General features: G+C 44.8%; 1 protein-coding gene across 1 annotated transcript in view; it reads left to right on the forward strand.

Moving 5' to 3' along the window:
- Positions 1-12,662, forward strand: part of Dstyk (dual serine/threonine and tyrosine protein kinase) — a 49,117-nt gene that overhangs the window by 20,106 nt on the left and 16,349 nt on the right. Inside the window, 1 exon segment of the mRNA XM_052736902.1 lies at positions 10,196-10,859. Within this exon segment, the coding sequence (XP_052592862.1) occupies positions 10,196-10,859 (664 nt within the window).

Genomic DNA, 12,662 nt, shown 5'->3' on the forward strand with positions numbered 1-12,662 from the left:
CAAAGCATCAAAAAAGAACAAAAAATTTATGCAAAAATTTAACCCTGAAATTTCCTAAGATTGTTGCTAGGAGACTAGCTTCTCTCATGTTCTGGCTAGTTATTGGCATTTATTCTGGTGCCTAATAAAACAAACATTGTATGTTGCCTGCCTTAGTTAGGGTTTCTGTTGCTGTGATGAAACACCATGACCAATAAGCAAATTGGGGAAGAAAGGGTCTATTTGGCTTACACTTCCACATCACTGTTCATCGTCAAAAGAAGTCAGGACAGGAATTCAAACAGGGCAGGAACCTGAAGGCAGGAGCTGATGCAGAGGCCGTGAAGGAGAGCTGCTTACTGGCTTGTTCCCCTGGCTTGCTCAGCCTGATTTCTTATAGACCCCAGGACCACCAGCCCAGGGGTGGCACCACTCACAATGCACTGGGCCCTCCCCCATTGATCACTAATTGAGAGAGTGCCTTATTGCTGGGTTCTATAGAGGCAGTTTCTCAACTGAAGTTCCCTCCTTTCAGATAACTGTTGTTTGTGTGTCAAGTTGACACAGGACCAGCCAGCACATTACCTTTAGTCAGATGCTGCATTGTCTATAGAATGTAGTAGTAGATGAAAAGGTAAGAGTTGATAAGTTAGAAGTAGAAAAGAAAACTATGGCAAGATGCTGTTGGGCAGAAAGAATGCATGGAATTAGGTCCAGAAGGTTTTCCAAGAGAAAATAAATAAGGGTAGGTTAGAATATCCAAAGGAGAGAAGTAGAGAGTGATATTTTAGAGAGCTCCTTGATGGAAAGAATGGATTGTTTTATGGGGCAAGAAAGGGAAACTGAAATGATGTGTTGGGTAGGATATAGGAAGTTCAGGCCAACACTGAATCATAAATACCATGGAGACAGTAAGCGTGTGGTTTTTGCCTAGCAAGCTTACCCTTCGCCTACTATACACTACATATATAGTGAAATGCAGCCATTCTGCTTACACTGTTTGCCAAAGAAAATCAGGACCATCTAGTATAGGTTAATAGACATACTAAGTAGATGTGTGGTTTAAAGGTGAATGTTTTCTTTGGTGCTAGGGATTGAACTGAAGGCCTTGTGTATACCATCATGAGTTCTATCACTGAACCAAACCTCTAGCTGGGAATTTTTGTGTTTTAAATTCTTAACTAGGTGCTAAGGATGAAACTCAGTTGGTACATGTTCTGAATAGTTTTATGTCAACTTGACACATTAGAATCATCAGAGAGGAGGAACCTCAATTAAGAAAATGCCTCCATAAGATCAGGCTGCAGACAAGCCTGAGGGACATTTTCTTAGTAATTGTTGGGTGTGTGTGGGGGGGGCTCAGCCCATTGTCAGTGATGCCACCCCTGGGCCGGTGGTCCTGGGTTCTATAAGAATGCAGGCTGAACAAGCCAGGGGAAGCAAGCCAGTAAGCAGCCCTCTTCCATGGCCTCTGCATCAGCTTCTGCCTCCAGGCCCCTGCCCTGTGTGAGTTCCTGCCCTGACTTTCTTCAGTGATGAACAGTGATGTGGAAGTGTAAGCCAAATCAACCCTTTCTTCCCCAACTTGCTTTTGGCCATGGTGTTTCATTGCAGCAATAGAAAGTACCCTAACTAAGACAGTAGAGCACCTGTCTAGCACACCCAGAACCCTGCATTCCACCCCAGCATAAATGAGGCATGGTGGGTCATACCTGTAATTCCAGCACTCTGGAGGTAGAGGCAGGAGGATCAGAAGTTCAGGGCCATCTTTAGCTACATAGAGAGTTTGAGACCACCTGAGATATATGAAATCCTGCCTCAAGAAAACAATCCTGGGTCAGGTGTGGTAGCACCCTCATCTAATCCCAGCCCTTGGGAGGCAGAGGCAGGTGGATCTCTGTGAGTTCAAAGCCAGCTTGGTCTATATATGAGTTTTAGGAATCTATGGCAATGTAGAGAGACCTTGTCTCAAAAAAACTGAAAAAGGAAGAAAAAATCCTAAGGTGTTTCTTTGTTCCACAGTGACTCTTAAATAGCACTTGATAGGACGCTGTCTCTTCTTGGCTCACTCCTCATTTGCCTTTGCCCTCCAGGCTAGCTCTTGGGGGCTGACAGTTCAGAGTCCTAATCTTCCTCTTCCATCTTCTCCCTTTGCTACTGCTGTCCTGCACAATACTGGTTTTCTCCCCTTCAAACCCTGGTATGTCTCCCTCTGAGGAAAGGCTAGTGTGGGGAGGGAGTCTTTCTCTGTCCAATCTCAGGAGGCTGGCAGGCTTGTCAGTAGGCAGAAGGTTCTGGACAGTATCTGCTCTGTCATTTCTTCTGTGGTACCTCAGCCATTCTTAGAGGATGCTGTCTTGTTTCACATGGAGTCTACCTTGCAGCCAGCGTACTTCTTAAGCATACAGTGAGAGAGGATTCTTCAGACCCCTGCTTAGCATGTCATGCCTTCTAACTCTTTCAGAACTTCCCTGATATCAGATCAGACAGTTCCTGATACATAGTAGGCCTTCAGGAACCACTTAAACACAGCCTTTGTGGCTAGGTAGATGAGGGACTGGGTAGCCACCTGGGTTTGTCACTTACCTCTGTGACTGTGTGAGGGGGGCCTAGTCATCCCTATCTTTTGGGATTGATGTGGAGATAAAATAAGACAAAAGTATAAAGAACCCAGCAATGTTGGTACAAAATAAGCCAGCTCCTTCTTCCATTTAGATGAATAAATCAGTGTTCTTAAGAAGAGTCCTGGGCTGGAGGGGTGACTCAGTGGTTAAGAGTGTTCTTGCACAGGATCTTAATTCAGTTCCCATCACCATCAAGTGGGGCCAGTCATAACTGCCTGTAACTCTAGCTCCAGGAGATCTGACACCCTCTTCTGGCCCCTGCAGGCACTGCACTCACATGTGCACACACACACACACACACACACACACACACACACACTTTAAATTTTTTACTTTTGAAAAGAACAAACTTCCTATTTCTCAGTCATTTGTCTCTTCTCTGATAATCAGCCAAATACAGACTTTTCCTTTTTTTCAAACTGAAGTCCATGGGCCAGCTAACATTAGTTATCCAGCCTTACTAGAAATTAAATTCTTCATAATTCATTGGCTTGCTTTTATAGTAAGATGAAAGGAGAAGGTTCTTTAAGAAGCTACAGTACAGAAGTGTATGGAAACTTAACTCAGATCTTTCTTTCCATGTGTTTTCTCTTTGCCTGTGAACCTCACCAGTAGCTGAATAAAGCTTTCGATTCCCATTGAGGTGATCTGTCCATCCCCTGTGCTTCTGGGATGAAGCTCTGGGATGGCCTCACAGGAACCCCAGTTTCTTAGGAGGCGTCTCATGACCTAGAAACCCATTTATTTAAGTTTCCCTTTGGAGAGCATTTGCACTGACCATAGTCAATATATTTTCTATAATATGACAAGTAGAGCAGCATTTTCTTCAATATGTAATTAATATTTAAAGTGAGGAGCAGGTGAGATAGCTCAGTGAGTAGACTGGTTGAACAAGCCTGAAGACCTGAGTTTAATCCCCAGAACCCATGGTAGAAGGAGAGAACTGATTTCTTCAAGTTGTCCTTTGACCTCCACATCTGTGGTATGGCACACAGCCACCTGTTCTCTCTCTCACACACATCGTCCACACCTAATGATAAATAGAGCCAAGTTTCAGGAAAGTGGGAGGGAAGTCAGAGTCAAGCCTGTAGAACAGTAAGAAACCTTTTCAAGTGCCCATAAGAGAGGCCGGGGAGGAATACAACGGGCAAAGATGGGGAGGGCTCTCTCAGTGGCAGAGAGACGCCGAAGATCCGCCCTGTGGGGGACAGCCCTTCCCAAGCCTCTGATAAAGTGTTTTGCCTCAAAAAAAAAAAGAAAAAGAAAAGAAAGAAAAAAAAAGGGTGGGTAGGGCAAGGGCTGCACTGTGTGGTGGCTTTACAAGAGCAGGGCTGTTACAGATTAGTGTCCGCTGCTTTCCATGTGGTCATGAACCTGAGGCTTTGGATGTGGAAAAAGGCAAGACACTTGCCAGTTCCCAACTTCAGCTTGAATATACAGCTTTGGAGTCACAGAACAGTCACCTGTCTGAGTTAGGTCTCTGTTGCTGTGGTGAACACCATGACCCAAAGCACCTTGGGGAGGAGAGAGTCTGTTTCAGCTTGCAACTCTCGGGCCTCACTCCATCACTGAGGGAAGTCAGGGCAGGAACTCAAGGCAGGAACCTGGAGGCAGGAACTGAAGCAGAGGCCACGGAGGGGTGCTGCTCACTGGCTTGTTCTTCATGACTTTCTCAGACTGCTTTCTTACAGAACCCACGCCACCTGCTCAGCAGTGGTACCACCCACAATAGGCTGGGCCCCCTCAGATCAATCACTAATTATGAAAATATCCCACAGGCTTGTCTCTTTTGAGACAACTCTAGCTTGTGTCAGGTTGAAAAAAAAAGAAAGAAAAAAGAAACAAAACCAACCAGGCCATCATCCTTTATGTAGCTGAGCTTTAGCAGTGTTTTGTGAGCGACAGAGTCCCTACCAGCAAGAGCAGATATTCTTAGGAAGCACTCAGCCATCTTCAGGGATGGAGTGATTGATGCCGCTTGGTGATTGCCACTTCATACGAAAGAGAACCAAAGAGCTGTGATTCTAGTGTCTGAGAGTAGTGAGCACTTTCTTTTCCATTCTTTCTTTTTAAAAATTTTCCTTTTTTCTTCTTTTAAGTTCTTCTCTCATACAATATATCGTGACCACAGCCTCCCTTCCCTCCACTCCTCCCAGTCCCCACCTCCCCTTCTTTTACACTCTCTTAATCCTGCCAGAGAAGTGGCTGGTTAACGGAAACCTTCTCTGGGGTCTGTGAATTTGTGCAGAGTGTGTTCTACTGGAGAACTCTTCTATTGTGATTCAAATGAAATCAAGGGATTTCATCATGATCTCCTGAGATTTTTCCCTTGATTAAGGAAAAAAAATGCTTAGTTATTGCTTCAAACAGCAGTTTCAGATAAATGTGTGTGATGTGACCTGAAGGGTGGAAGAGTTTATATGATGATTGCATGTGGTTTTGAGCAAGTAATAAAAGCATTGTTTCTTCATCAATTAATCTGCAGTTCCTTACTGTATGCCGTCTAGTTATAGGCACTGTTCTGGGTGGTAGGAAGGTATATACCCTTCATGAACTAGACCATTGAGGTCAGACTTCTGTCTCAGGTGGCTATGATGGACTTAGGACCACTCTGGTTCATCCACTCAGTATTAATTATTATTTTCTACTCTCTGCCTCCAGAAGACAGTACTGGCTTCCCTTTTGTTTACACCCATAACATATGAGTCATCCCTTAGCCGTGGTTGTGCTACAGAATCAAGTCACACCGCAGTCTAGGTTGTACTGACTGCTGCTTGAGTGTCAGTGTGCACTCATGGGGGAGTCGTGAGACCAGCTGCCCAGTGAACTGTCTGGGGACAGGAGGAGAGGCTGGTTTGTCTTCTGTCCAGTTTCGTTTAGTGCAGCACATAATTTACAGATAGCCAGGCGTAGTAGTCCTTCCAGCATTGAGGAGGTTGAAACAGGAAGATTCGAAGTTGGAGCCTACTTTGTGCTACATAGTGAGTTTAAGGCCTACATACGTGGAGAGCCTGTCTCAGAACAAAAACAGAACCCCTAAAACAAAACAGAACACCACAAAACAGCAATGCAGCGGTTTAGGAGTATACAGTTTTTCTCAAAAGTGCCAATATATCATTACAAAGCCCTTAATCTGCCAGGTGTGGTGGCACCTGCCTGTAATCCCAGCACTTCAGATGTGAGGCAGGAGGATTGACACAAGTTTGAGGCCAACAGAGTATATGTAGTAAGGTCCAGGCCAGCTGGGGCTATGTAGCAAAGTGAGCTCAGGAAATGTACTGTGCACTAACTTTCAGAAAGTCCTTCCCTAAAGGTTGCTGGCTCTCCAGCACACAGAAGTCAGGGCAGCAGCAGATGTGGTTCTGAGCAGCAAGGTGAGTGTCAAGCAGGTTTTCCAACCAGGACCCATTTCCTGCAGTTGGAGGCACTGACACTCTTTACCTTTTTTTTGTTTTTTGTTTGTTTGTTTTGTTTTGTTTTGTTTTTTCGAGACAGGGTTTCTCTGTGTAGCTTTGGAGCCTGTCCTGGAACTCACTTGGTAGCCCAGGCTGGCCTCGAACTCAGAGATCCACCTGCCTCTGCTTCCCGAGTGCTGGATTAAGGTGTGCGCCGCTCCCGCCCGGCTCTTCCTGCTGTCTTAAGGGTAGGTGTTGGTCTTAGGGACTCGACAGTTCTGGCTGACGGTTTCCTTATGCACCAAGTGGTCCTTTGAGGAAAACCTGAAAATTTACTTTATAAAATTGAACCAAATAAAATTATTCTGAAAAAAATTAATTTGATGAAATATATCTTTTATTTATTCTTTGACAATTTCTTAACGTAACAAATCCTCATCATTTCTATCCTTAACCCTTTCCCTCTCACTCTTTCTAAGCACCTAACACGTCCCCATCTCCACTTGATGTGTCCACCCCCACCCATTTTTTGTGACCATTTAGTCCAATGAGTGCTGCCTGTTGGAATGTTGACTGGTCTTGTTGACTTGATCTTGTGCAGGTGACTAAAGCTACAGCGAGTTCATGTGTACCCTGGCCATGTCTTCCAGAAGATGGCGGTTCTCAGCACTCCTCCCCATCCTCTGGCTCTTAGATTCTTTCTACCCCCTTCCCACCATGTTCCCTAAGCCTTAATGCATGTGGGGTTTATAGAGATATCCTATGTAGGGCCCAGTCACATAATCTCAGCATTTTGACCAGTTTTGCGTTTCCTAGTTAATTGCTGGCCACTACAGAGAGAAGCTTGTCTGGCTAAGGCTGAGGCCAGCTGTTTGACAGCATGGTTAGTTAGCAAGGCAGCAGTGGGCATTTCCCTCCTGTGGCCTGTGACCTCCCAGCCTTGGGCTTTTGATCAGGTTTACAGTGCCAACTATGAATTCCCTCAAGCGAAAATTTTCTAAATAATACTTTGATTTCAGATATTTTGCTTCCTTCCTATAATAAAATTGATTATATCTTTCTACAATATATCCCAGGGGGCTGGAGTATAGCTCAGTTATAGAGTGCTTGCCTACCACATAGGAAGCCCAGGGTTTAGTCTTCAGCACTGCATAAGGAAAGCATGGTAATGCATGTCTGTAATGTAGCATTCAGAGGTGAGGCAGGAGGATCAGGAGTTCAAGATCCTTCTTGACAACATAGCAAGTTTGAGGCCAAACTGGGCTACCTGAGACTCTGTCTCAGGGGTCGGGGGTGTACAATTAGAGGAGCTGGGTTAAAAACCAAACCAAACCTGTGTATATTTTATCTAGTGTATGAGCCAGAGAGGTGGTTCACTGGGTGAGAGCAGGCCTAAAATCCATCTGGAGCCTCCTGACAAGCCTGATGTGCCAGCACGCATTGTAACCCCAGGGTCCTCAGCGAGGTGGGGAGTTGAACTGAGGCAGGAGAACTGAGTGGGTCAGTTAGCCTGGAGTGTGCAGCACAGCAGCAGAAACTAGAAAGCTCGCCTCACGATAATGAGGAAGGAACCAACTCCTGAAGAGTCCTCTGACCCCATCATACAAATACCAGCTTCCTCCTCTCATTCTCGCTTTCCCTCTGGTCCTTAGGACTCTCTTAGTCTTTTCTCATCATTACATGTGACTTTGCTGCTGTTATTTATGTAATTGTGTATTCCAATCTAAACCTCGAAATTTGTTACATACCAGCATTTTGAAAATGATTCCCCGAAGTGACTGCTCACATTCCAGTATGTGTAAGTCAGGGTAGTAAAAAGGGTTGTTCTGGACAGCAAGATGAGAGCCAGGCATGTTTTCCAACTAGAACACACTCCCTGAAATCTGAGGCAGAGATGAAACAGCAATTCCTCTTGACCTGGGTTTGGGTAAGGAGTGGATGGATTTATGTAGTTTGCTCAAATTACAAATGAGGAGATGCTGAAAGACTCTTCGATTCCTTGGAGTTCAGGTGACTAAAGTATCATGTGACTTACCTGAAAATAAAGTTTAGGGTTCTTTTTGGGTGGGGGGATGTTTCGAGACAGGGTTTCTTTGTGTAGCCCTGGCTGTCTTGGAACTTGCTCTATAGACCAGGCTGGCCTCCCAACTCAGAGATCTGACTACCTCTGCTGGGTTTAAACCACAGCCTGGCAAGTTTAGTTCTTTGTTAGCAAGAAGGTGAGAACTTGTGCTTTGTAAAGAATGGAAAAGATGAAGAACAAAACAAAAATATAGTACAAACACGTATCAGTGCCAATAGAAGACAGGTGCTGGATAGAAACACAGGCCAGCTTTCCCTGGCTTTTCGTATCTAGAAAAGTATCAGAGGGGAGGAGACCTCAGGATTTCATTTTAAAATATATTTTATCAAATATAGATACCTCCAGAGCAGGCAAGATGGCCTAGTGTGTGTGCCTCCAGACCTGACAGCTTGACCTATGGTAAAATGAACAAATTTCTGCTAGTTGTTTTTTGATTCTACATGCGCGCACACTCACACACACACACACACACACACACACACACACACACACACATGCACACACACAAAGTAAAATGTAAAAAGAAGAAAGTTGCTTCCAGCCCAGAATAGTAGTACAGGACTGTAGTACAGGCACTTGGGAGGTAGAAGGAGGATCAGGAGTTCAAGGCTAGTGTTGGCTATGTAGCAAGTCTGAGGGCAGGTGGCTACATAAGAGAGACCCTGTTTCAAAAAAAACAAAAACAAAAACAAAAACAAAACAGAAACAACAAACTTGTCTTAGGTTTCAAATAAATATTCAGTCTGGCAGTTGTTAAGGACTTAAACTTGAGCAGATGTAGGATGAATTCTTTTGGAACTTTGTAAGATCTATTCTGTAAGTTAACTCTGTAGATCTCTGAAGGCAACAGGAATTGTGTAGTTATGTACATAATTGATGACTGGCCAGAGTCCCCACTCACACGTTTGTGACATAGTTTCAGAGAGGTAAGGAACAACTGTACACTAGATAGAAATATATGCCCCTCCTCAGGAGAGAGAGAAAAGGCAAAAGCAGAAACTATAGAACAGGAAAAAGACCCATGGAGGATTGATTTCAAAGCCAAAGGGCATTCTGGAAGCATCCTTACAGATTGGGAATATCGATCAGTTAAGAGGAAGTTCTGTTGTGTGCTGTTAGCCAGGGAGCCTCCTCCCCAGCCCCCGAGTGATCATCTTCTTACTGGCATTACCACAGCGAAACTCGACTGAGCCATTACAACATCTGTGGAGTCTTGGACAGGATAGCAGTGTTTGGTGACCTTGGCTATCAGTCTGCAGAATGATCTCTTGGTTCAACAACTGATTATATTGTGGATTTACTTGTGCTAGACATTGGCATTCTAATAGTGAGTAAGTAAATATGGTCTCTTCCTTGAAAGGATTTATAGGCAGGGAACAGGGTCTCTTCTCGTCCCTTCCTTTCCTTCCCCCTTCTCGTTCTTTCTCTCCTCTTCTTCCCCCTCTTCTCATCATTTCCCTTTCTCACTTCTCTTTCTTTTCCTCTTTCTTCCTGTTCCCTTCCGAGATAGGGTTTCCCTAAGTTCCAGCCCAGATTGGCCTGGAATGGACTGTGTCCTAGTTGGCATGTACCGCCACTCCTGTCTGAACAAGATGAGTTTTACTGAGTACACTATGAATGTGTTGAACATAGATAAGGAGAAATAGAGGAGTGCCAGGGGTTCTGGAACAGGAAAGACTGTAAGGTATGACACGCTCACACACCAACAGTTAAAAGCTGCTGGAGTTATCCAGGCTGGCGGGGGGGGGGGGGGGGGGGGGGGGGATGGAGATGTGAGAGGAAGGCAAGAGGAAGAAGAAGGATTACTTCCTGTCTGATAGTTGCCCTAAGAATCCATTTTTCTTACACTGTTTGTCTCCTTTCCATGGGGAATCAATAGGAATTTGGACCTGCCATCCTTTCTACATATTGTTTCACTATCTATATGAATGCTTGCCTTTGTAGGTCACAGAAGGGGGTATAGAACCAAGAAGGAGGTGGACAAGTGACTGGGGTACACTGAAGTCCAGTTGCTCCATTATTCATCTGGATGTTGGTCCCAGTGTAGATGAAACTCAAGGGAGGCAAGGATTGGTTTCTACCCTGAAGTACTGACCTGACCCCTCTCCTTCTAGGAAGTGGATATTGTGGTGGCACCATGCCACAGCCACCGGCCTGCCGTAGATGTTCTGGGTGACTTGGCCAATGATTTCTTGCCTGTGATAACCTATGCACTTCACAAAGATGAACTGTCTGAGAGGGATGAGCAAGAGCTTCAGGAAATCAGAAAGTATTTCTCCTTTCCCGTGTTCTTTTTCAAAGCACCCAAGCTAGAGATAATGGACCCCTCCAGTGGGAGAGCAGAGTGTGACAGATCACCACTGTATCGACAGCTAGTGGAGCTGGGCTATCTGAGCGGCAGCCACAGGAACTGTGGAGGCTCCGACCAGGACAGCAAAGCTCAGAGCATGTTGGTGGAGCAAAGTGAGAAGCTGAGACAATTGAGTACATTTTCTCACCAGCTGCTACAGACCCGCCTAGTGGATGCAGCCAAGGCTCTGAACGTAGTGCACTGCCACTGCCTTGACATCTTTATTAACCAGGCTTTTGACATGCAGCGGGACCTGCAGATCACTCCCAAACGTCTAGAATATACTAGAAAAAAGGAGAATGAATTGTATGAATCATTGATGAATATTGCCAACCGAAAGCAGGAGGAAATGAAGGACATGATTGTTGAGACACTTAACACCATGAAAGAGGAACTTCTGGATGACGCTGCCAACATGGAGTTTAAAGGTAGGTTCTAGAGCTTAGCGGGTGCTGGGACTGCAGAGGCCTCTGATTCTTTGGGCTAGAAATTGAATACCCTGATTCTTAAGTCCAGCAAGAGGGCACCTGTCATAGTTAGAGTTTCTGTTGCTGTGAAGAGACACCATGACCATGGCAACTCTTATAAAGGAAAACATTTAATGGTGTGGCTTACATTTTCAGAGGTTTAGTCCATCCATTATCATCATGGTGGGACATGGTGTCATGCAGGCAGACATGGTGCTGGAGGAGCTGAGTTCTACATTTTGATCCTCAGGCAGCAGGAGTCTATGTCCATACTGGGCATAGCTTGAACATATAAGACCTCAAAGCCCAGCCCCAACAGTGACACACTTCCTCCAAGAAGGCCACACCTACTCCAACAAGGCCACACCTAATAGTGCCATTCCCTAGGAGCTTATGGGGACCAATTACATTCAAACCACCACAGCACCTTAATCATTTAGATGAGGTGGCCTCTTGCTTTCATGGACTTAAGATTTACTTTCATTCCTCTGTGGGCCATGAGCTTAGCTTTAACTAAGTTTATCCTTAGCGCTCCCTAATCTCTGCCTTCTGTCTGCATCCCAGGATTCCTGAGAAGAGCTGCTTGAAGGACTTTCCTCTGTTGTACCTTGACCTTTGCTCTGTCAGCATGGCCTCACTGGGTTGCTTTTTGTCCTGTGGTCTTATCTTCTCCTCAGGCTGCTCCTGAAACCCAGCTCAGGAAAATTTCCCAAGGCATGTTGAACATTTCTGGCAGTCTCTCATTCATCACACATGACTACTAAGAAAACTGGGGAAAGCCATCAGTCAGGGCTTTTGGTGTCTGAGGTTTCATTGCTGCTGACTTTTATGCTGACGGCTTTTTGACTCTCCATGCATGAGCCGTAGCTCTACCGCAGAGTAATTCAAATGACACTGTTTTCAGTTATTGTTTAGATTTTCAGGCATGAGTACACATGCACATCATCTCAGGGGTGCTAAAACCATGAAAGGCCACGCTGACTTGGTCAGTGCTGTGTCTGTCAGAACCTTCACTGTATAGGTTCTGCTGATTTTTGTTGTTTAGATGAGAGAACAAAAAGGCTTAAAAGGGTTAAGCAATTTTGCTAAAGGTCCTACAACTAGTAAATAATAGAGACAGAATATGAACCGAGACAGCCTAATTCTTGAGTGTGTGTGTGGGTGTGTGTGTGACACACACACATACATTTTTATATATATATATATATATATATATATATATATATATATATAGAGAGAGAGAGAGAGAGAGAGAGAGAGAGAGAGAGAGAGAGAGAGAGAGGGTTTGTTAACATAGTCTCACTGTGTAGCCCTGGATGTCCTGGAACTCACCATGTAGACCAGGTTGGCCTTAAACTCACAAAGATCCACCTGCCTTGGCTTCCTGAGTACTGGGATTAAAGGAACGCACCATCACACCCAGTCCTTGAACCTGTATTTTATAGTTCAGTGCTTTACTGCTTAAGCCAGCTGTTTTCAACATGTGGGTTGAGACCCCTTTGGGGGTCGAATGACCCTTTCACAGGGGTCACATATCAGATATCCTGCATATCAGATACTTACATTACAATTCATAACAGTAGCAAAACTACAGTTATGAAGTAGCAACAAAATAATTTTATAGTTGGAGTCATCACAACATGAGGAACTGTATTAAAGGGTCACAGCATTGGGAAGGTTGAGAACCTCTGGCTTAAACTATTCTGTTACTGATGTCCCCTTCTTCCTGTTACCCAGCTTCAAAGCCTCAGCATATTCCGAATT

The sequence above is a fragment of the Peromyscus californicus genome, unplaced genomic scaffold (assembly GCF_007827085.1).
Source record: "Peromyscus californicus insignis strain IS unplaced genomic scaffold, ASM782708v3 Scaffold_14__1_contigs__length_90479793_seg_2, whole genome shotgun sequence".
NCBI lineage: Eukaryota > Metazoa > Chordata > Mammalia > Rodentia > Cricetidae > Peromyscus > Peromyscus californicus.